The 25,301-nt window shown below is 38.2% G+C and overlaps 1 protein-coding gene across 1 annotated transcript in view; it reads left to right on the top strand.

Annotated features, from left to right (window-relative positions):
- The window catches only part of HTRA1 (HtrA serine peptidase 1), a 373,177-nt gene extending 356,027 nt beyond the window's left edge, over positions 1-17,150 (top strand). The window contains exon 9 of the mRNA XM_044056037.1: positions 12,305-17,150. Coding sequence (XP_043911972.1) covers positions 12,305-12,473 — 169 coding nt within the window. The 3' untranslated portion in view covers positions 12,474-17,150. The remainder of the gene's footprint in view (positions 1-12,304) is intronic.
- The last annotated feature ends 8,151 nt before the right edge of the window (positions 17,151-25,301 follow it).

The following is a 25,301-nucleotide window of genomic DNA, read 5'->3' as shown; positions in this document are numbered from 1 at the left end:
CATGTAGGGACACTGGAAATGAAGGGGAACATCTGTTTCTTCTGAAGATATGACAAGGTGGTGGTAGGTGATCTTTATTTCTAAACCTGATCCATATGTAATAGTTAGGGAAAGGGATGGTCATTTTAATTTCTGCACCATCCAGGCAGTTACATACAGTGGATAAGTGAAGATGCTTTAATTCTGCTATGCTCCAGGAAATGGCAAACAAGGATGTATGAGGGTGAATAGAAATAATTAATCTGTTATTGATTATTAAGTTATATATTATTTATGTTTTAGTATATTTCATTTTTAATTCCTTTTGTTACTAGTATTTTGTGTAAAAACACTTACATGAACTTGAACTTTTACAGTAATGAGAGGCATGCCACAAGGGGAAGGTGGTGGGAAGATGTATGGTATCTATGCTTAATATGATTGAAGACTGGCAACAGGGCTGAGGTAAGTGGGAGGTTTATCACAAGAAATACAGAATGGCAAGGTTGAGGTCATTTATTTACCCACAGAAAGGAGGATTTTTTTTGTTACAAAATTGCAGCTGATTAGAGCTTCCCCACCACAAGAAGTAAAAGGCGAACTACCTACTATTCAGTTAATGACAACAGCATAACCTGGGGGACACTGGGAATAAAATGTGTGTTGACAGGTCTAAGTACACCCCGGCAAGTTGAAGATTTCTCTATGCCACTAAAATAAAATGTTAATTTACTCTCACAGCACTGCAAGGCCTAATCCTTGGAAGATCTGTGACATGTAATAGTGGCTCTTCAGCTTGGTACATATGCATTGTGTTTCAGCCATTTTCTGTACCTGTGAACATTTTAAGGGTGAGAATTATGATGATGGCTGTTCTATACCACCCATTTAAAGCTTATGTGTTAAATGTGAAAGGAAAATGCATGAGATGAGTTTAAGTAGCTGTCACCCTCAAATAGTGTGTTCTGCAGACTGGGAAGTGTTGGAAAGCCCCGTATACAGAGGTCAAAAGCAATCGCTGTTTATTTTTATTTATTTTACATTTGTTGAACGGGATAGCCTGGATGCATATTAATTTTCAGTAGAGGCCTGGGGAGAAAAGCTCCAAGGTAAACAGAAACATTAAAAACATGTTATAAGTATAATGTTGACAAAGAGTACATAAGGAAATAATACTAAACATGTTCAACAGGTTAGAGTTAAACCCTGGTGAAAGCCAGGGGTAAATTAAGCAGTAGCTGATTAATAGATTTACACACAATCTAGAAGAGAGTTAACCAGGCTTGATGCAATGACATAGCCAGTTTAGTGCTAGATATTGTTTAAGTCTAGTTTTAAATTGACCAAGGGAGAAGAGTAATGTCAGATGGAAGTGAGTTCCAGGATCTGCCTACAGAGTTTGCAACGAGAGAGTCACCAGCTGCATTGTTAGTTTTGCTTGTCTGAATTAGTACTCTGTTAGAGCATCTAAGCAGTCGTGGATTGTGATTGAGGGTGATAAGATTTTTAAGCGCAGGAGTATTATCCGGTATCCAATATTAACTGTTTTTATAAACTTCAATGCTGAACTAGTCTGTCTTTTCCCATGACTTTTCCATTGATACTTGGCGACTTTTCAACAAGGAAAACAATGTGTATTCATATACAGCCATGTTTAATTTTGAATTTTCAGCTCTAGAGATAAATCACAGCTAAACTATTAAGATTACTGCATTTTTATATGCTTGTCATTTTTATTAAATGGGTGAGTTCTGGTTAGCCAAGATGGAAAGATGTTAAGATGCTGGCTTTTGTGAGTTTTAACTTTTAAGTTTTTTGTGAGTATTAAACTTTTAAGTTTTTTTTTTGTCATTGTTTACTAGGTCTACCAAACCCAACTAGCTTCCCCTAAACTAACCCCAACCCATATTTGGGGTTGGTGGGGAGACTGATGCACCCAGAGGCGGCATCGTGCTACTACTGGGCAACATAGATCTGGATTCCCACCCCTTCTACTGATGGATGTTTAAAGGGAGTGCCGACATATTACACTGTCGTCACAGTGATAGAGCCAGTCCCCTGCCTCTCTAAAGACAGTGCCCTCCTGGGCATTCTCAGCCTCTGCTGGAGATCAATTACATGGTGCATCTCCCAGAAGAGGGTACAGCCATCCTCTCTTGCCAATCTCAAGCTGCCAGTTCAGTCTAATGCAGTTGAGAAAACAATTTATAGCATCTCTGAAAAATATCAGTAAAACATTCCCAGCAAATACAAGGAAGATGTCCACAGGTAATAAGTCACATTTCAGGAACACAAAACAAGAGAGAGATCCCAATTTCGGAAAGCATTCCTAATAGTCGGCAACAGACAAACACATCATCTCTGGAACATGAATCACAAAGCCATCACAATGGCATGAGAGCACAGTACTACAGTTTAGCTAGAATTTAGCAAAGCATAACAAGTTACAGGTGTAACAAAGGATGATGCAGCAGTGCTTCCAAAGTGCTAGCCATGGGACCACACATGATGTCAGGTGTTGCAGTAGATAGTGTAAGAAAATGTGACAAGACAGTCACTCTGAGAAGATTCAGTACTCCAAAATTGCAAATCCAACACACACACACTTAGATCAAAAGATAAACACTCACAATCCAGGCATAAAAATAACACTAGCTAAACAAATTTCATATGTAGGCAGCAAAACTTCACCCATCTTTGGGAATTACTATCAATTCATTAGTTAAGTGGCTAAATGAACTCTTCTGTTTTGGACCCTTGGCACTGACACTCATATTCACTGTATATCGAGTGAAAGCCTAATGGAAGTCCAGATGGAGTCCACCTTTTGGCTGGATCGGTCCTGCTTTTTTTGTAGTCAGTTATTGAAATATATTATTTAATTTCTTTGTGATCGGTTATGGAAATATATTTTGTTAGATTGTTGCTGTTTCTTTTGTTATATGTCTTGATTTTAGTATATTTTATTTTTTATTTTTATTTTTTTTTTGTTTACTGGGTTTGTGCAACTGGGTTTAGTCAAAAAAACCTTGGGTTTGTTCCTTTGGTGCCTTATAGTTTAGCTTGGTAAGCAATCACTTAGGTTGCCTGGCAGAGTTTCATGAGATATTTTATTTGGAAAGAGTGTTAGTATCCAATCGAGGGTTGGTAGTCTGGCTCTGGCTTTGTTATATCTAGTTGGTGTGGTTATAAGTTGGGTGAACTTATAATGATGTATATTACTGGCTGGATTTTCATATTGCATGTTTTGCCAATCTATATTAACATAGCACAGTATTAAGGGTTCAAAAGTAATTTTTAAAGAGGTCCAGCAGAGAATACTTTCCAATGTTTTAGCACTGTTACCCAGAGGTATGTATATACCCATGATAGCAATTGTTTTGTGAGTGTTTACTTTTAGCATGGTTAGTAGGATTGCTGAGTTAGAGAAACTTAGCAGGGTATGGGGAAAAGGAAGATATTTAGTGTGTTTTTGTAGAACATAGCGATGCCACCAGCTTGTTTGATGTATCTGTCTAATCTGATAATGTTATAGCCTGGTTGGGCAACTTCTTCATGTTTTGTTTCCTTGCTGAGCCAGGTTTCTGTGGCACCTAAGATGTCAGGGGTGTGCAGTGCTATCCACGTATGCACTTCAAGGAGTCTGTTAGAAATAATTTATACGTTGGCATGGTATATATGAAGGCCAGGTTGGGAGTGAGATGTTAGAGATAAAGGAGCTGATATGCTGTCCTGTGCCTGTAATATACTGAGGTGGGCCAGGTTTTCGATAGATGTTTATGTACCTTTTACAGGTATAGAAGTATGATGGTACAGGTAGAGGCATTTTTGCTTGATTTTACCTTTAATACTCAACTTGTAAATAAATGGCTGTTGCTTTGGAAAGTTGTACTTGAACGGCAGGATACACAAGTGATGATATAGAGAGGGTGTGACTGAGAGATGAGGTTCAGAAGCATTTTGTTAGGAGAACAGAGTCTAAGAGATTTTTTGGAACTGTAAGGGTGTTAGGATATTAAGTGTGTAAGTAAGCAAAGAGGTGGTGGTATGAGGAACTGCAGGATAAACATGTTTCTGAAATGTACTAAATAGGGGGGTTTGAAAGGACAGAGGATGAAGATGTAGTTAAGATAGGAAGTAGTCAGCGTTTATATGGGGAAAGTAGAAGTTGAAATGTAGAATAATAGATATGTAATATTAGGAAGGAGGAAGGTTAGAATGGGTATACTGCAAAGCAGTATGGGAGACAGAAAGGCTGTTAAAACATAATTTCCTTAATATTTTACACCATTAACTTTTATAGTATCATTATTAGATTGTATAGCTCATATTTTAAAAAAATCATGGAAAAAGTAACAATGTATGAAATACCTTTAATGAAATGAGCACATTTTCAGATAATTTGTCTTCCCTACATCTGCATGCATTCTAACAGCTGTACTCCATCAGGCGTGTGCTGATGATATCATCAGCTAGAAATGTAAATGATGTAACACTGGAGTATCTCTTAAAATGATAAGGGTCATTAATGCTGTCAGAGGTGCAGCAAGTATCTCCTTGGCCTCATTCTGTGCTCTTGAGAAGCATACTAACATTATTACTTGTATTTACATTTAGATTTATGGGTACTTATCTCCATGCAGAAACCACAAATAGCTCCATCCACATATATTTCTCCTTTTCTTGCTGCTTCCATTCTGACAATTGAATGAAGTTTTATTTCTTTACTTTTTCTATGTGCGTTAATACACTTTCTGTTTACCTCTCTTGGGTTCTGCAATAACTTATTAGTACTCACTTTTTCCCACTATTATTTTTAAGAACCATTGCTGTATGTTCTTCCCAAACCTTTTACTGAAATATTTGAGGCAGTATTTTATTTTCTTCACTGGGATGTGTTTTTTGTTCTCTTTATTTATGCATTCCATCTCCATACTACATAATTTCAAGGAGTGCCTAAGTTATTTGCCTATATTAATAAAGCTTGCTATTTCACACCCAGGACATGACCACATAGCTTTTTAGTTACTCTATGAATAAATGCCCAAAGTGCGACATTTTTTCTGATAACATGAGATTTTGCAGGACAAAACATACTCACAGCCTTTGCAAAGGACAGAATGTTACTTTTTTTGCCAAAATAAAAGCTTATTCTTATATTATTTGAATTGCTTGTGCTATGTCATATAACATTTAGGTGTTTTAGATAAAAACACCTGTTTTATGCAACTAAAAAACTTGGCACATATTTTTTGTTTTAAAATGTTCTTCTTTCGGCTTTTCCCAGTTAGGGGTCACTACAGCAGAACTTCGGTCTGCTAATGATTGGCAGTAGATTTGTTATGGTGCCGAGGTGCCAGCCCGATGCCCAACCTTCATCGAAGGCATGCCCATTCATGCATGTCTTTCGAATGCCACTCGACCATGGGTAGGACATACAGACTCCACACAGAAGGCACTCCAGCCAAAAATCGAACTGGAGAACCTCTTGCTGTGAGGCGACAATGCTACCGCTGCACCACCGCTGTCAGAGCATTTTTCATTTTTTTTAGTTTTTTCACACGGCACAACTGCCTAAAGAGGGACTGTCCCCTGCAAAGAAGGACAGGTCAGTTCCAGACCTCCTTGCTTCTAGGCCCCTCTGAAGATTAAACAATTATACTTTTCCCAACTTCTCTGGTAGACCAGAAATCTGATATTTTTTCCAATATGGCATTGCCTTCCAGATCACGTAGAATATCTTCAAAATACTCAGTTTTGATATCTTTGATCTGCAGTCTTTATGTCATTTTGATGTCATCCAGATGTGAGGAAAGTACTCCATTCCTGATATGGATTTTCACTCTATGTAAAAAATCCCTACAATTTAGAATTCATTTTTAAAAGGTGGCCAACATCAAAGATGGAATTTTATTTTTAAAATGAATATTACTGCACTGTCTGAAAGTTTTAAGGAATTAGAAGATTCCTGTGACCATTCTGTCATCTCTACAGTAGGACTGAAGTTATCTTCTTAATTTATTTATACACAGTTGGCATTCATAAAGATAATTAAATAGGGTGGGAGGTTGGCATAATAGTTAAAATGTTTACCTCACAGACATAAGGTTCAAGGTTTGAATCTTACATGCTGTGATTGAATAGGCTTAAAATGGCCCACATGGGCAGTTAGCCTAGTACTAACCTATGAACATAATGCACAGTAACAGCTTACCAAAATCAAAACTGAAAAAAGGCTATCGAATAACAGTTGCCTAGCATTACTTGCCAGTTGTTCACTTAATTTACTTTGCCAATAGGTGCCTATCTTAGCTATAAGTGTAGTCACACTAATATTTATGTGACCTTCACAATAAAAAATCAAAACAAATAACAGCAGTCTCTAACAAGACAGAAACAAAAGACAGGTATATTTTATCCACAGCATCTTACTTTCAACTCAGACTATAACATTCCTACTCCACAGTCATTGTCAGGTAATTGCCACTTTTTATTACATGGAGAAAACATGTATTTTGACTGCCTATATTTTGTCCATCTTTCTGAGACTCTGCTTTTTATATCTACCTTCCTTTATCACATCCCCATTTATAGTTTGCAACAATCTCCTTCTCACATTGATAGCCACTGTATGTCAAGAGTTGCTAAGAGATCCAGTCCTACTGTACCAAAATTGTGCTGATAGCCTGAAGAACAAACCTATGAAGAATTTAGGATGTCACTGAATCTGTACTGGAGGTATGAATTCATATGTGGCAGGTTACAATTTTTATATCATCACTGGGCTCTTCTCACAAGTATGTTCCCTGATTCCTCATGTGTATACATACATGACTGCATGGACCGTGCCATCCCCAATAGAACCAAGACGTTCTGCTCCAAAAAAAGGAAGCCAATCTAGTGGTTACCCACCATAAACAAACTCTACAACAAAGGGAAGAAAGTGTTGCAAAAAAGAGTAAAATCCCAAGATTGGAAAAACTCCCTTGTCAGCCTCAGTAAGAAGTTTTGATCTCATAAGATCAACCAAAGCTAGTTACGAAAACAAAATTGCCACAGATTCTAAGGAGAACCACAAGGCATTCTATAGTTATGCCAAGAATCTCAATGGCAACACTCAGATCTGCTCTGAGTTACAGCACAATGGCACTAAATATACAGAAGAAACAGATATTGCCAACATCCTGGCAGATAGGTTCAGTGCAAACTTCACTCCCCTCTCACCCCCTAAAGGGCTCATCTCAATACTGGAAGAATTCCAAGTCCTGGTAATCACGGCCGCACAGGTAAAAACCACACTCTCCAAAGCCAAGAATACTGCATTCATGGGACCAGACAACATCCCGGGCTGTGTTCTGCATGAACTACAAAATGAACTGGAACCCCACCTAAGTATCATGTTTAATCATAGCCTCACTACAGGCTTTGTGCCTACTGAATAGTGCAGAGATACGGTTATCCCACTCCACAAGGGGGATCCACCATGGACCCTGGAATCTACCGCCCCATTAGTCTGATGAGCCTGATCTGCAAAGCCATGGAACATATCATCATGGAACTGATAAACAAAGGCATAGGTAACCTTCAAACATTGGACCACACCCAGTTTGGGTTCGTGAAAGGCAGATCATGTCTCCTAAACCTGAATGACTTCTTTGAAGCAGTCACCAATGCTGTGGACAAGGGTAAAGTGGTTCACACAGCCTATCTAGACCTCACTAAAGCCTTCAACACCATTCCCCCACTCTGGTATCATAGATAAATTCACTTAAATGGGCATAAATCCCTATGTCATGTGATGGGTTGCCAGCTGGCTCACTGACAGAACCCACACCGTGAAAGTAGCCAACTCCAAATCTGACTCCAGACAAGTTACAAGTGGAGTACCACAGGATTCAGTCCTGGGTCCACTCCTGTTTGGCATCTACTTCTCTAAAGTTCAGGCCAACACAGAGGGTCTATGGCTAACAAAGTTCACAGATGACTGCAAACTGGGAGCCATTATTGAATCCCCAAATGATGTGGACATTTTACAAAAGGGCCTCACTGAGACAGATGCCTGGTGTCATAGCCATGGCCCCAAGCTCAGCACCAAAAAATGCATAGTCATCCCCTTTGGGGAAAACCCTGTGCCCATGAACTACAACATAGGAGGTAGTCCACTTAACACTGAAAGTGTGATAAGAGACCTAGGGACACAGGTGGACAGTAGTCTCTCCTTTGATAACCACATTCCCACAGTAGTCAGGAAATCCTTCTACATGGCACACCTCATCACACAAGGTTTCTCATCCAGAAAAAAGGAGGACATTGTTCCTCTCTACTCATTCCTCATTAGACCTATTATAGAGTACAACGCTCCATTTGGTATGTACCTCACAAGACATTTACAACAACTGGAAAGGCCACAGAAATACCTCATAAAGAGGATCACCAGCCTCAAACAGATGCCCTATGCAGACCGTCTCAAAAAACTCCAGCTCTACTCCGTCACATATCGCCTACTCAGAGGTGATCTCTGCCTAACACACCAGAGCTGTTAGACATGCTACACTTGCAGAAATCCCAATCCCTCCAAGCCACATGCTCCAGGGACCTAAGCTTTGTCACCACAATAAACAAAACATGCTGTAGGAATAGGTTCCTGTCTTAAAGACTCCCCGTACTTTGGAACAGACTGCCCATTTATGTCAAGCAGAGCACCTCATTAGCCCTCTTTAAGAAAAATCTTGACGATTGGATGGCAGATATGAAATTCACCCCGGGGATCACTTCTGTGGCTGTGGTCGACAGGGGCACAGGAAAATAATTTTTGGTTGGTGAAAACCAGGGAATCTTTATGGCTAGGCTTGTATAGGCCCTAGGGCCGATAGCCTAGTACCTGCCTATGAACTTATGATGCACATGACATTTAAAGTGACAGTTCTTCTTGTGTGCATATATTGCATACATATTCACAGAGTCTGCTCAGCAAATTGGCCTATTAGCCATGATGTTACAGCTTTAATCCATGTGGGAAGTGGAAGCTCTGTGGAAATGTACTCGCTACTAGCCTAGGCATGCTTGTAAAGTTGAAGTCAGAGGGAGTAGGAGAAAAAATTAAGAAATGGCATGTTGATCCACTAACAAAAGCAGAAAAACACTGGAAAACGGGTATGTGTTGTTTTCATTTTTCTGACTGCAGTCTTGTTCAGATGTCTCTTTGCTTATCATCACCCCCATTGTTTGCTATCACTCCCTAACCTGCTCTTCATCTGTCTGTCTGTCTGTTACACAGGGGTTGGGAGGGTGGCCTAATGGTTAAGGTGGTTGCCTTACAAACACAAGGTGCAGGGTTTGAGTCTCACAAGGGGTAATTGGCTAGGCTTAAAATGGCTCACAAGGGCAGTTAGCCTAGTACTAATCTATGACTACGACTTAGCCTCTTCATCTCACCTTCCTCTCTTTTTTCCACCCTCTCACTCTATCCCTTTCAGTCTGCTGTCAGTCCAATCCATCTTCCTATCCCCAAAACTTCAAGTACCTCTTCTGTATATATTGTAAATAATGTCATGGGGTCAAAGCACAACTTTATGTACCTTCTTTTACAATATTTTGTACCGATTATATATAACTATATCTATGTTTCTAATGTTTATTTCTCCTTGTGTGTGTACGACTTTGTAACTCCAGGATAAATCTGAAAAGTGTCCAGGTGTAATTAGTTACCCTAGTCAATAAATAAAATAAATCTTCCCACAACTAACATTATTTTTACTGATCAATACTACCCCTGACATCTTACAGAGTGGTATGAAAACCTCTCTGTCACTGGAGTCTATTCCTTTGAAGATGCATCCCTAGTATTCTACTTTTAACTTTATCTCAGTGACTTACTGATTCATAGCAAAATATTATATTTTCTAGGCCATTTTTTTCATCAGTGATCCTGACTGGCAGCACCCAAAACTTACACACTTCAGATTAGTCAGTAGTGCAATACCTTGCATTTATTTTCATTAAACCTTGGCTGTGTCTTCTTTGTCTATTTTTTTTTTCAATTTTCCCTTGTCAGACCTGCCCCTCTATTCTTAATTGCAGACACTAGGTTGTATGGGCTAAGGGGTTCTGGTCCTAGCAGTACTGGTTTTGATGGGTCAGTCTCTGCCAGTAATAAAATTACACTGTTGTGAAGTGCTGTAACAGATTTAATTTGTGGTGGTGAATTGCAGTCCTCTTTAATATCTAAATGTAAGGTTCTTCCAAAAGTCAGACATCTCAATCTTGTAAAGGATTTATGCCTTTCATGGTTCTCCACATCACATTTTTCAGTTGCCCACCACACATTCAAGATGAGTTCACACTATAGACTCTGTACATTTTCAATATTGTAATATTGTGACAAAAAAAAACTGCTGCCGGTTACCCAGTGTGGCTACAAAGCACATTTACATGTCTGCTGGCAAATAACACATTCAGTGAGTGAGATGCATCGAGGACTTGTCATGAAGATCAGCTGGTTGAACTTTGTGTCCCTTGTGTCTTAATACCCCAGAAATGGAAACAGGAACTGGGCTTAAAGAGTTCCTGCCAGCAAGTCGAGCTCCAGAGTTTGATGCTTCTTGTTGATTTCCTGGAGTTGTTAAACTTACAAAGATACTCATCCAGTCATCATCTGGCGTTTATAAAGGATAAAGCATATTTTTGTGTTGCAAATTAATAGTTCAGTTAGTGTTAGTACCATACTCTGTAACAGTCTCAAGACTATTTAAGTTTGCAGCTGAGGGTGTACTCAGTACCATAAATGAGAATTTCAAGTTGCAATCCATTATGTAACTCAACATGGTCTAATGATGATGATGATGATGAAAATAATAATAATAAAAATAATAATAATAATAAAGCTGATTGCTACTTTTGAATCAAAAGATCAGCTAGGAGTTACTGGGAACTGATGACAGCAATATCAGAACTTTCAAAAAAGATGTAGCCAGTCAGAGGGATCAATCTTCTGCTAGTCTTTTTTGAAGTTAATATGGGACAAAAACTCACACTAGCAATGCCAGCAGGAAACAGTACAAAACTGCTAGCTTGCAAGATAAATGGAGAAAAGAAACTGCCAGTTTGAATTAACTAGCTGGATAAACAAATTAAAGAAATGCATTATAAAATATATGGCTTAAATGCATAATGATTTACTGAAATGGCAGTATAGATTCTAATTAAAGTTAATAGTGAAAATCCATATCCATATGAGCAAAGGTAGAGTCAACATGCACAAAATAGTCCAGATTGCTGATCACACAAATCCCGCAAACATTTAGTACAGAAAAGCAACAGTTAGGTTGTAGCTGGAATCCAAACAACCACAGGTGGGAACAGCATTCCCTTCATTCACAACAGGTGGTCACTATCTCAGCTTTACAGTCTCCTGAACACAGCACAGCTGCCAGCGCATGGCCAATTTAAAAAAGCCAACATCATCAACATTAAACAACACATAAAAATAACACCAGGGATTATAGGATATCCCCCTTGCAAATGACTAGTCTGATTGTATCTGTGACAAACTAGCCTAGGAAGTACAAGACAGGGAAGAGACCACACTTGTTTGACTACAGAAGGAGATACGATCATGCTTTGTTTCATCTGTGATGTAACATATGTTGGTCATGCGACTTGCCAGTAACTCTAGAATCATCATCCATAACTGCTGCTTGACCTTTACAGGATTCTGCAGGAAAAAAATCAGGATAGCATTTCCCATCATTCCATTTCAACATTCATGGGTCAAGAAGAAATATGGGAGTGATTCAGTCATCATGTGCTTGTATCTTTTGTTCAGGAACTTCGACTGTCACGTAGTGTGGCAATGTGACATCTCTGACAGTGACAGAGCCTAGTCTCAAGCCAAGAATAAGTGGCCATTCGCCATGGCTGTCATCCCTGAGTCAGACCCCCCCCCCCCCAAAATCGAGCAGCCATGCAGGGCAGCATGCAGCTGCTGATGATTACACATATGTCTACTGCACATCTTTGTCTAAAGACCTCCTCAGTGCATTTGTATGTGACGTTTCATAAAACTTCCCATTTATGAACAGGATCATCCTTTCTGAGTGCTGCAGATGTTTGTTCTTCATTAGTTACTATTTAAAATTCTCAGAATACATATAGGGGATAAAATATGTACATGTGGATTAAGGTGCTGTTAAGCTGCATTAAATAGGCCAGTACTGAATGGAAGAGCTGGTATTTGAAATATTAATAGCTTTTTATTAATGTTAATACCTGTTGAAACATGGATATGCACAGTTCTGATTCTCATATTTATTGATATTTTTTCTAGTGGCGGTTTAAAGGAAAACGATGTCATCATAACAATTAATGGACGCACCGTTACTACAGCTGGTGATGTCAGTGATGCTATTAAAAGAGACAATACTCTGAACATTGTTGTTCGCAGAGGCAATGAAGATATCATGATTACAGTTACACCTGAAGAAGTTGACCCTTAAACCTGGACATGAGCTGGTTCTCGTGAAACAATTTAAAAATAATTTTTATGTTGCTGCTGCAATATTTTCGAGCTGGTACAAGAAGGGCAGGACCATCAGCCAGTTCTCTTGTGTACATCCTGTGATGTTTGTCTAACTTTGTAACTTTATGAACAGAACAGGCAGATGAGTATCTTAAAATCACATCTTTTGTTGCATATACTTGATGTATTCATTATCTTTCTTGATGTATCAGTACCTTTCTTAAGAAAATCTCACTCTGCATAACCACTCGCACTAAACAGAAGCACAGGCATTTTATGTGACTAGATCACCCATTAAGATTCAAAACAGTATTGTTTTCTTTCTAGCTGCATTCATTTTAGGAGGAACTTGAATTAAAATATTAGTTTCAAGATGCTTCATTCAATATATTTTAACAGAATAAAGCCTCCCTTTAGCACACCTGGATTCGTCATAAAGATAAAATCCCAGAAACAAGTCAGTGAGAATTTATAGTGCCAGCCCACTTAACAAATATTAAATAAGTAAATAAGCAAATAAACATGAATTACATTTTTTGCTTATTTATTTTCTTGCCAGAACACAGAGTAATTCAGGTTGTATTCTTTTGATGATCCCTCATCATTATATTACTGTCTGGTTTATTTACATTTGCTCTCAGAATGTTTTCTCCTGCTTTTAATTAGTTTTTTACTTTTGTAGTTGCCTGATCCACAGCAAAAAGTTTTCACCCATGCTAAAATGCAGGCAACTTGGGCTGGATTAGTGACCTGGGCACTGGATGACACTGGAAGGAATGGCAGTAAGCAACCAGTACTGACTTTCCTATATCTAGGTGACAATGTTAGCCGAGTTCCGCAACATGACCATCACCTGAGGAAGGCACAGGATTACGAAACTTGCAACTAGGGATGCTGGGGAGTATTATCTTGTGAAAGAGTGCCCATACACTGCAGTTGGAATCAAAGATATGGGGAAGCATGCACTCACAGGAAGGGGGTCTAATTATAAGAACTGCCCCATGCTTTCTGGCCAGTGGGGGTGTTAGGAACCAAAAAAACACACACACACACATGTGTGTGTGTGTGTGTGTGTGTGTGTGTGTGTGTGTGTGTGTGTGTGTGTGTGTGTGTGTGTGTATCATAACCTCTAATGAATGATGTTTAGCATTTATCTCACTTTCCCTGTATCCTAGGATACCAGAGATCAGAAGAAAGGAAGGATTGTGCCAATAGTTGATAGAAGTTTGATGTTCATGGTGGTTGGGGTGGGGCAAAATGTTTTATTTTTACTTTTCTGCTTTGTTGACCCAGTTAGAACCACAAACTTTATGGCCTTCTTTCGGGAGAGATCTGAGGTAGAATTCATTCCAACTAGAGGAAATTTGGCCAGGGCAGTTGGGAAATTCTCTTTCTCTTCTTGATAAGTGAGACTGTAACTTTTATGTCAAACACAGCTAGTGCCAAGTCAGGCAGATGAGACATCTGTTTTACTGCCTCATCTGAAGGACAGTACACTCAGAATTGTGATGCTTTCCCATACTACACTGCAGTGTCAGTACTGAGAAAATGAAACTACACACCTGGTGTGAGAATAGAACCCTCAGCCCTCTGATTTGCCAACATCAAAGACAAGTATGCTACCTGTTAAGCACTGACACAAACCTCAAAAGAGATTTTGTTTTAATAGCTAACATTGTTTACTTCCTCATGTTGCTGGTCTGATGCAATGAACACGCAGAGCCAGTATTACTGTTTAGTATTATATTTTACTGCTCAGCTACCTTTAGTCATTCTTTTCTTTTAAGGTCTTCCATATATACATACGTATTTTCTTTGTACAGTTGCCCTCCTGCTCTGTATTGCTAAATGTGGTGGAGACGTGTTGAAGACATTTAAGTTATTAAGTATTTGGTCTGTCTTCTAGACTGTGTACTTCATATTATAAGGGTTTGCTACTGTGTTCCCTGTCATGCTAAAAGGTCAGACATTTATTACTTGATCCAAATTGTACAGAACAGTGTTGGTAATATTGCTGCTGATATGAATTCAAAGTAGTAAGGAGATGCTTATCTAAATTCTGTTTTTTTTTAATGGGTGGACTCTAGTACACAAAAAATGTTTCTGCAGTTGCATGTTACTTTATGGAGCTGATAATCCAGTTACTATTATGCAGATAAACTTGCCTTTACTACTGTAGTTAATTAATTACAAGAAGTATCTTTATTTTTTGTGTGGACATGTTTTTGCTAAATACACTGTGTAGCACTCATGAATGCAAACTTGATTTTTTGATATGATTACACTCTATTTGCTTTCAAATGTGGTTATTTTCACGCATCTAGGAATTTATATGTTCATTTTTTTATTGTATTCCTAATATTTGTACTGGGTCTTCCATCCAACCAAATAGAATGTGTCAGAGGTTTACTGGTCTCTGGTGAATATTTCTGAAACAGACCTTTCATTTTTATATTTTTTTCATGTCTCCTCTGCACAGAATACTACATTTGTAGTTTGTATAACAGTAGAGTGATGCCAGCTGATGGTTGTTAAATAGCAGTGGAATACAGTACAGAGCATTAGACAATTAGAAACAAAACAGCCATTATGTTGGGTACACGGCTGATCTCCACTGGTCCTAATTAGCATCACCATATGTTGCAGAGTCTTTCTCTTCTGTCTAAAGTCAGGCACATTTCCCTGTTGGCATAAACATTTTCTTCTTTTGTACTGAGATGTCAAATAAATGTACTTCACTTGCCCTTTGAAAAAGTCTTTTCAGATATGACTTTTACGTAAATATTTAAGCCTTAGAGACACTTTCATGAGATTATCAGTAATATGCTTTTTAAGTTCAACTTAGCAGTGTTTATGTGGACCTTCCTGCTCTGTTATTGGTGACCTGAAATCATTTAACAAGCCAAGTAGCATAAATCCTGCCATGGAGGAGTATACACACAGACTGTCTTGGCTTCCTGAGGGAGAATGTTGGTTGGTATTAAAACAATGCCTTCAAGTGACGATTATATGCCATTGTTAGACAATACATGACTTAAAACAGATCAGAAAGACTTTGTACAGGAGAAAGCACGCTCAAATATTTATTTTGAGCTGTTATATACTATGACACATGGAAAAGTAGAGGCAGACTTCATTGACTACACCCAGTTCCACAGATTAAAGGTAATTTGTCTTCCTTCCACCTTTAAATTTGCTCCAAAGGGAAGAATTGTCCTTCTTCCCTCCATAAACTTGCTCCTAGAAACATATTGCTGAGGTTTGTTTTTATCGGGGGTGGGGGCATAGTCAAAGAATGATTTGGCAAGATGAGGACTAAATAATGTAAATTTCTGTTTTATCTGTGCAACTGACATGAAGATTTAAGCAAAATATCTCCTACGTATGTTAAATTGTTGTATGCTTTACATTTCTTTTTAAGACTTACTAGTTGCAGTTGACCATAACAAACACTCCTGTATGTAATCTGATAAAACTGAAACTCTAAAAGATGAATGCATGTCAGATATTAACCAGAAAATGTATGATCTGTAAACTAGCCCTTTTAGACCTGCTACTATGGTGCTACTTACTGATGCCATGGTCCTACGACCTTCATTGATATGTCAGGCTAGAGTCACTATATGACAAAATGGAGTCTTATAAAACAATAATAAAACCTAGACAACTCATTAGCACTGAACTAATGGAAACAGCTTCACAGGACTGCTATATGCGCAAGCTGGAAAATGTATACTCCTTGACCATGTATTGTTTTAATAAACAACATTGGGCAGTCTGCCTGTTTCTTCCCCTCTCTGTCATAAATTTTGAGTTATTCATTAGAAAAGTGAGAAAAGAAACCACTTTTGCTGAATTAAGAAAAAATGATTATTAAAACTCCATTTAGGTGCAACCAGTGAAAAAAATACAGAAGCTTGCAGGTAGTAGAAATCTAAGGGTATTATTAAAGAAAAACTTTTTGACAGTAGTCTGAATCAAGAGAGCTTTTCCAAGAAACCAAGATTAAAAGCATTGAAGTCAATGGAGATGTGATACTGAAGGAAAAGTAAAGACTTATCTATACCATATTCTGGAGATTTAAGGTAGACTATGGGAAGAAGAAACATGGATAAAGCTAGAAATTATACCAGAGAGCACTACTTATTTTGCCATTTATGAATGAATGAAAAAATAATCTTAACCACTTCAGGTTATTCATGGACATTAATGGTGCATAGAAAATCAAACCCTTATGAAGCACCTGCTTTTTTGAGTGTATCGCCACTGTTGTCCTTGAAAAGCCAAACTTCTACTGGCCTGTAGCAGAATGCACCATCAAGACTTGTATATATGAGTCATAAATTATATTATACAGGCAAAATGGGTGCCAGATCAATGTATTTTCCTGTGCACTATTGCAACATACAAATATTTCATTATGTGTAACTGACTTGTATGGATTTGGAAGAGAAAAGTTCTCTTGTGCTATAGTACAATGAAAAAGTATATTTTCCTTTTTTTCAGAGAAAAAGTATGATTGTAATTTTCTGTAAATTCTGAATACGACTGCTGTTAACTGCTAATCTGAATTAGCAACTAAACTAAATATATTTGAATGGCTAAGATGTTGGAGAAACAGATTTGTTCAGTAAATAAATGTTTTAAATATTAATTTTGGAATGATGTGTTGTCTTTATTGAATGCATTGCATCTAATACCATTAATCGCAGTTACTTTTAGTCATCATGTATTTTAATGTAATTTAGTTGCATTAGATTGCAGGTTGAAGCTAACAGATTTTTTTAGTAGTAAATGACACATTTGTGATATATTCTTGTATGAAATGTAGAACAGTCGTACAGGTGTTGCTATGCTATCGTAAGAATTGCTTGCCTCTGGGTCTTGTTAAGTTCATACTTGGAGGGCATGCTTTTCACCTGAGTGTTGTTGGACATTTGGATAACTGGCATTTACTCCAACAAGTCTCAGTTATCTGCCAGTGTCTATTAATGCTACACAAGTTTGAACATGCACTGCCATAAAAAAATATTACCTTGGGCTTTTGAAGCTCTCCCACTGTACTGAAGCACACAGTGAATTTAATAGTGAGTATGCATTGTAGTAATGCGGCAGCAGGGCTAGCCACCTGGTGGTGGTAACAGTGACTCTAGATGATGGTAACTGCTGATGTGAAACCACAACCCCATTTGTGAAAATTTGAAAAAAAAGCGGGTTATAAATGGATGGATTGATGCTTTGAAGCTATACTCTAGACACTGGGTAATAATACTCGAAACTGTGACTTTCTGTCTTTTTCAATGCATAAAAAGAGTGGCTTACTCAGCCCTCATTAGTCCAATCATTTAATAGAATGCCCCCTTTGGCATGTATCTGTCCAGACACATACAATGGTTGGAATGCCCACAGAGATACCTTACTAAAACGATAAAAGGCCTAAACAAAATGTCCTTCATGGACAGACTCAAAGCTCTGTCAATATACTTAGACAAACTGCTAAGAAGTGGCCTGTGACTGGTATGCAATACATCCTCTGACCAATCTGTAACCAAATTGGATAGGTTATTTTGAGCATTAAAAGGAAAATTGACTAGGCTTAAAATGTCATGCAAGGGCAGCTAGCCTAGTACTTACCTATGAACCTTTAATAAATTAACTGTGGAAATGAGGCAGAGCTTTAAATATTCACAATAACTATTTACAATAGGATCATTGAATATCTGAGAAATTTCATCGCAAAACTACCCTCCCCTAGAGTGGCACAGTTATTCATTTCTTGGGCCATAGTGTGGAATGTGTGGTAAGTGGTCCATCACACTGGAGGCCTTGGGTTTTATTTTTTTTGTATGCTCTTCCCAAGGAGATGGAGAGGGTGTCTTACTTGCTCATAAATAGCAAGCTCGACAACATGTACCGTGAGAATGTCTGTACTTGAGCTGTCTTTTATTCATTGCCGAGTTTGTGGGATGTGAGTTCATATATATTGAGGAGTCATACTGAAGTTATGTACATATAGATCTGTCACTCTTTAATGATACCTACAGTAGTGATGATATATGGAAATATTACTCAAAGGCTCTTGTTATACTTTAAAATGCAGGCATGAACCTATAACTTGCCCTACACAATTCCTTATTGTGATATGTCCATAGGTGAAACCAGATCTGATGAAATTGATGTTCTTTTTAATGAATATTGTAGTTATCTATGTGTGTAGATACACTTTATGAATTTATATCTTGAGAATTACCTTAATGAGTTTTGACCTCCCCCCAATCATGATGAATACAATTATATAAGGCTGTGACATCAAGGGTATCTATATAAAAATAATTTTTAATGTTCTGCCTTCAAGACATTCAAAATGGGTCATATATTTTAATTTAGCAGGAATTAAATCAAGGAGTACTTTCAAATCATAATTTAAAATACATTTCTGATTTTAATGAATTTTTTATTGGTTTTCTACATTAGGTATTAGCAAAAAATGTGTTTTTCTTTTGGAGTATGTTTTTTACAGCTTGGTGGAACACTGTGGTAGTTAAATTTGCCCAATTTATGTTGAAATTTTTATGAGCTATTTTGAAGAACAAATTTGGGATAGTGATTCAGATACATTTATAGATAATATCAATTCTTGGTTTCATTTCTCAGATAATTGTTGGATGGTTTGGGATGGAGAGGTTCAGCTTTTGAAGGATTTTGTGTCTTTTCTCAAAAATAATAAGTTTGAAATTCATTTCACAGCAAGGTATGATCTTTTGTAATGGAATTTTTGGATGTAAAAGTTATAGAGGTGATTGATGGTACATTTAAAATAACTTTAAACAGAAAATCCTTTCATGAAAATTATTTGCAGCATAAGAACTGTTGCCTTCCAAAACCCAGCTGCGAGCAGTATTCCAGTTTTTACAGCTTAAGAGAATTTGCAGCAAAAAGAATGAGCATTATCATTAGGCTGACACCCTTATGACCAGATTTGTGCAAAGGGGTTTACTTCTTAGAGTCCATCAAACAGGTGAGGGATTAGGTTGAGCTAGTTCCTAGATCAGAAACATGATGTTATAAGGAAAGACTGAAGATATTTTACTGGTATTGTTAGGTGCATGGTCACTTATGGGAATAACACATTCTCCACTAGAAATATGTTATTAAGAAACACTGACATTTGATAGCTGGAGACAGACAGTTTTTTTGAGCATAGGGTGGGAACAGAATGTAAATAAACAAAACATAAAATAATTTGACCGGCATACACAAGCTTCGTGCTAAAAATGCTGGTTTATTAAATGTTAATACACAAGGCACAGCAAAACACTATGACTAAGCGCTTTCACCTCAACAGGCATGATCAGAGTCATGTGCTCTCATTCAAACACACCATAAATACTATACATTTATTTATTATTTATTTATTTGCAGTTTGTTTTCCAGGATATTCCATTGGGCCAGAAGGAGCCTGTTTTCAATGGAGTCCTGGGGAGAAAAGCACCAGAAAAATACAAATACACAGTACAGAAAAAGTACAAATCTTTAGTACACATTTCTAATAAACATTACTGTGATAGTAAAGAACAAATCAAAGACATTTTGAATTACAGAAATTGCATCAGATTAAGTAACAAAAAAAATGTCTTTTTTTGAAATAACAAGGTAATTATTTAGTAGGTAATCATATACATCACTAGTGATGGAGAACTATAGGAGGCAGTGATAGGCACAAATGAGTATGAAAATCTAGCAAGAAAGTGTAGTTAGAATTAGGTAGGATGGGAGCATGAGCACTTCCATTGTGAAGCAAGGTGTGAGTGCAGCAAAGTTTTAAACAAGGAGAGACTGCTAGTGGTGCCGATAGGAGAAGGGAATTAGGTAGGATGGGTGCATGAGCATTTCCATTGTGAAGTAAGGTGTGAGTGCAGTGAGGTTTTAAACAAGGAGAGACTGCTAGCGGTGCTGATAGGATAAGGGAGAGAGTTCCAAAGGCAAGCTAGAGAGAAGGACATCAGGTGATTCCCAGCTGGACGTGTGGGTTTGTGCAGTTTAACAAGGTTTTGGGAATTGAATCTCAGGAGTCGGTCTGGTTTGTGCATTTCAAATGTATTTGCTAGGGAGGGGCAGAGATATGGGTTACGAATGAGTCTATGTGCTTGGATGAGTTTGGTATAAGTTAGGTAACTCTAGCCAACCTAATTGGTGAAAGGAATTACAGTGGTGAAAAGAGGCTCTATGACCTGCAGCAAACTTGGCTATTTTGTTACAAGATGAGAGTTTTATTTTGAGGGAAGATTGCAGGTTGGCGAGCAGGGCCGGCCTTAGCTGAAATGGCGCCCTAGGCGAAGTGCTGCTCTGGTGCCCCTTAAGCCCCACCCACACCATATTCAAGCCACACCCCTATTTGAGCCACACCCACATATTGGCCACTCCCACAAACCCCATTCCAGTTCTTTCAATGTTTAAATGCATGAAAAAAACAGTCATACTGTGACACCTTAAGACTGCAATTGAAGGCAGAATGCTCCTTAATAAACCTGCTTGATCTGTTGCTAGTGTAAAGTTTCTCTACAGTCATGAAAGACTGTATTAACTTTTTTGCAAGGTGCATTTAAAAAGAATATATCATAACTGCTTGCAATACAGAGTTCCATAATACTAACAGTGAATGCACCCAAAAGAACACCAACATAAATCTCAATGCCTCTCTATCTCTAGCTATATGTCAAAGACATGCATCTGGAGCATTTCTCCCCAAGCAACTGAAAGTTGGTCTCATTCCAAGTCGGACCATGTGTAAACAAAGGTTTAAAAACAAAAATCACCTCTAGATACACCTATAGATACATCTCTGGTGCCCAAGCAGTGTAGGAAACACTGAAAAGGATTAACCATTGACAAAAGGAAATGGGGATGAAGTGAAAGCAAACTGCAGTACCTATACATCCATCCATATGATGGACTGCTTTGTATTCTGTGTTACAGCATGTGAAAATTCAGTAAATTCATACTCTGGAATCAAAATCATAGCGTACAGAAATTAAAACACACTTTTCATTAAGTCTCACTTCATTTAGCAAGTACAAGTACCAATTTCAAGTGTGATACAAGACTGTATGGCTAACTCAGTCAAAAGCTACTAAAAGATCCATCCAACTGCATGCATCTTTTGCAGACCAGCAAAGCATTTCTAACACTGAGAATAAAAGTTACCAACTACTTTGGCAGTGACTTGAGGCATCAGGTAAAAGGCATAAGTTTTGTATTAAAGCACATAAAACTAAATCAAACATTGCAGTGCCCTTAGTTTGGTCATACATTCAGCATACAATTACCGTTGATTAAAACAGACCTGAAACGTGAGCAGGAAGATTGGGGTCAACATGCATTTTAATTCCAAATTGTAGATTTTGCCTAGAACTGTTATATTATGCGCTCATATGTATAATGGAAAAAAAAAACAGGTACACGTCAGTTTAACATTTTCAGTTACTAGTCAAAATAAATAAAGTAGTAACAAAATAGTATGTGCTACACAAAAAGTGGAAACTTTTTAAACAGTCTGCTTTAGAGCAAAATTCACTGTTTTAAATACTGCCGCTTGAAATTCTTCTACAGTCCTTTCTGCCTCAAAAATAGAACTACCGTACCTGATAAATATTTGAACCACACTTTTTGCATACACATTCTACATAACAAATATATAAAATGATATACGAGTGACAGCAGAATCCAAGCTAAGTCTCATGTAACCCTTTAACTCATGACTGTACTAGCTAAATGTATTTTCCACAGCATGTAACAGAAATGAATCACTATATTACAAGATTCCTCCTCTAGAAAACTGTAAGGAAGAGGAAGGAAATGCACTCATACTTTTAGCGATCTCTTTTTTTCATAACACTGTTATGCCCCCTAGAAAATATATCACTCTGGGCCCACTTATTTCACATGCCTTAGGTTCCCCAGCCCAGCTCAGCAGTCCAAAGAATTCACTCTCTCCACTAAACCTCAACTTCCCTGTCACAGACCAGTCAAAAGTGTGATCTTGGCCACTTAGCCTTTATACTACTTGCTATACAACCATAATGCACATCCAAGTTAAAAATATAAATGCTAACATTTAAAACATTTTTAAAAAACATCTGTGTGAAATGTTAAAACTTCTATCTGCCTCATGCTTAAAACAGTGGTTTTACAATAAATCGAATGTGAATGAATAATTATTAAACGCTACAGAACAAACTACTGGTGTGATCCATTAACTGATGCACTGCATTCCCTAAACATCTGGGCAGGAAACAAGTTGCCAGCCAGGAATGCTACACACAGTTTCTTCACAATTAACTCTTCTCAGCACTGAAGAAAAAGCTGTAAATAAATCGCTATACAAACATTTCCCTTTCATAACAAATATTCTTCTCCTGGTCAGTTGTTTGGTTACAAGTAAATAACCTGCACACTGATGTCCCCCTCACCAGGCTGGATAAGGACAAGGTTACAGTTAGCTGCTTATCAGATGCCAGGATCAGTCAAGTCACTCAAGCACTTACCACAAGTACCAGTATAACTCCAACATAGTCCATGTGGGTGTGCATGACCTGAAACATAATACCTCACTGAACTATATGCATACAGATATGCCTGAGCTCTTAGACTGTATGTCTCAGGCAGGTATGAGCCTATCTTTGAGCTGCATTTTGCCATCACCAAAGAGGATGCCACAATACCAACAAAAAATTATTGATTTTAACAACTGGCTTAACTTCTGGTGTCAGTGCAAGGGGATCCAATATCTGTCAGCCCGGGAGGACATGGTTGACGGACCACACTGCTTTGCCACAGATGGTCTTGCACCTGGCTCCTCTATGACTTTCTCAAGCTACTTCAAGTCCAATTAACAATAGGCAAAATCCCCTACCACATCTTCACTAACTACGGTCCCCCACAATGAACAAGGAAAAGGATTCTGCATACCTGGACTACTGGCATCACTTGCCATGTAGCCCAACACCATACTCACTGGCAATTCTAATTATCCTAACATCAACTGGGGAAAATATATGACCACAAATCTGCTTTCTCCATGGTTCTTGGACCTTGCCAATGCAAATGCCCTGGAACAGCTAGTCAGCACACCAAAGAGGGGCTCAAATATTCTGGACATAATGCTCACAAACATGGGAGAGCACGTATTATATAGGTATTATAGACAAACTCATTCAATTGGGAATAAACCCTTATGTCACTGATGGGTAGCCAAATGGCTCACCAACAGGACACATACTGTCAAAGTGAGTGAATTCACATCTAGTAAAAGTGTCGTACCACAGGGTTCCATGCTGGGCCTTTTACTGTTCAGAATTTATTTCTCAGAAGTCTAGGCAAACATGGATGGAAAAGTCCCCCAGTGGCACTACAAAAAGGATTAACACAGACTAATGATTGGTGCCAAAGCCACAGACTGAAGCTAAATGCAAAAAAATGTGTAATTATTCCCTTTGGGAAAGCCAACATCCCTGTTATTTACAATACAGACAACCCCCCCCCAAGAGTAGAGTACGAGACCCGGGTACTCAGGCTGATAATCTGAACTTCGACCACCATGTTACCTACAGTGGTGAGGCTTTTCTATGTGACACATTTCATAAGTAAAAGCTCGGCATCTAGATCTAGATGCAAGGACATTATAATGCCATTCTACTCATCCCTCAGACCATTACAGTACAATGCAGCCTTTTGCATGTACCTCACCATACAGATGCAAAACCACGTTGTAAGTGGAAAGACTGAAAGCCCTATCACTGGATTCTGTCTCCTACAGGCTACTAAATGGTGATCTGTGTCTTGCTTACAGGGTAGTCTCTGACCTGACCCTGATGGAAATTTTACACATTCACAAATCAAGCCACATGAGGGTCACTTGCTCTAGGAATATTAACCTAGGCACGTATATGAACAAATCATGCTGGAGACAGATACCTCCCCCTGAAACTACCCATTCTCTGGAACAAGCTTTCCATTCATGTGAAACAAAGCCCCTCTCTGACCCTCTTCAAGCACAATCTAGATCAATGGATGGGTAATCTCAAGTTCACTCCTGGGGTCATGTCCATTTTTTCATGGACATAGGCAGGCATTAGGCTCATACCTCCACTCACCTATGTATTGCTAATTGGGTTAACTTGGGATAAACATGCCTACGCTTGTAAAGGTTCTTGGGTCATTAGCCTAGTAACCATCTATGAAACTATGACACAAAGATAGCACGGCTTACCATAAATGAGAAGGCTCTTCCCATATGATAAATTACAGCAGTATACCAGCATTAATTTAGGACAGAAGAAAAGCAAACATTAGTTCAAGCTGGGTAGCATGACACAATGGGAAAATAAATTGCTTTCGAATATGGTGTCTAAATCCTGAAATATGACTGGTTAAAACTAAAAAGTATCAACCTGATAATACAGTTCGAAGCCTGATTATAAGAGCAGACAAAGCAGATGACCTACTACTAGAAAAATAATTCACAACTGTCAGTAGCCATCAAGTCTCAGGACAACTATGCAATGAAAACATCTCTTTTTTTAACATTTTATTCAGCATCTTTCTTTATTTGTGTGTCAGTCTTATTTCTGCTGCAGGCAACAGTGCTGCAAGTGGGGCAATTGGGTCCATGATAATACCACCAGAGTCCCCCCTCCCCAGCCCAAGCTAATGAGAAAAAAAAAAAATATGTTCCAAGGCTGAGGACAAAAAAAAGATGACGAGTTGACAATACAAGAGCTGCCCCCCCCCACACACACACACACAG

This window comes from Protopterus annectens, chromosome 14.part0 (assembly GCF_019279795.1).
Source record: "Protopterus annectens isolate FY-2018-M chromosome 14.part0, PAN1.0, whole genome shotgun sequence".
Classification (NCBI taxonomy): Eukaryota; Metazoa; Chordata; order Ceratodontiformes; family Protopteridae; genus Protopterus; species Protopterus annectens.
Note: the sequence above shows the minus strand (reverse complement) of the source record. Positions and strands in the feature narration are given on the sequence as shown.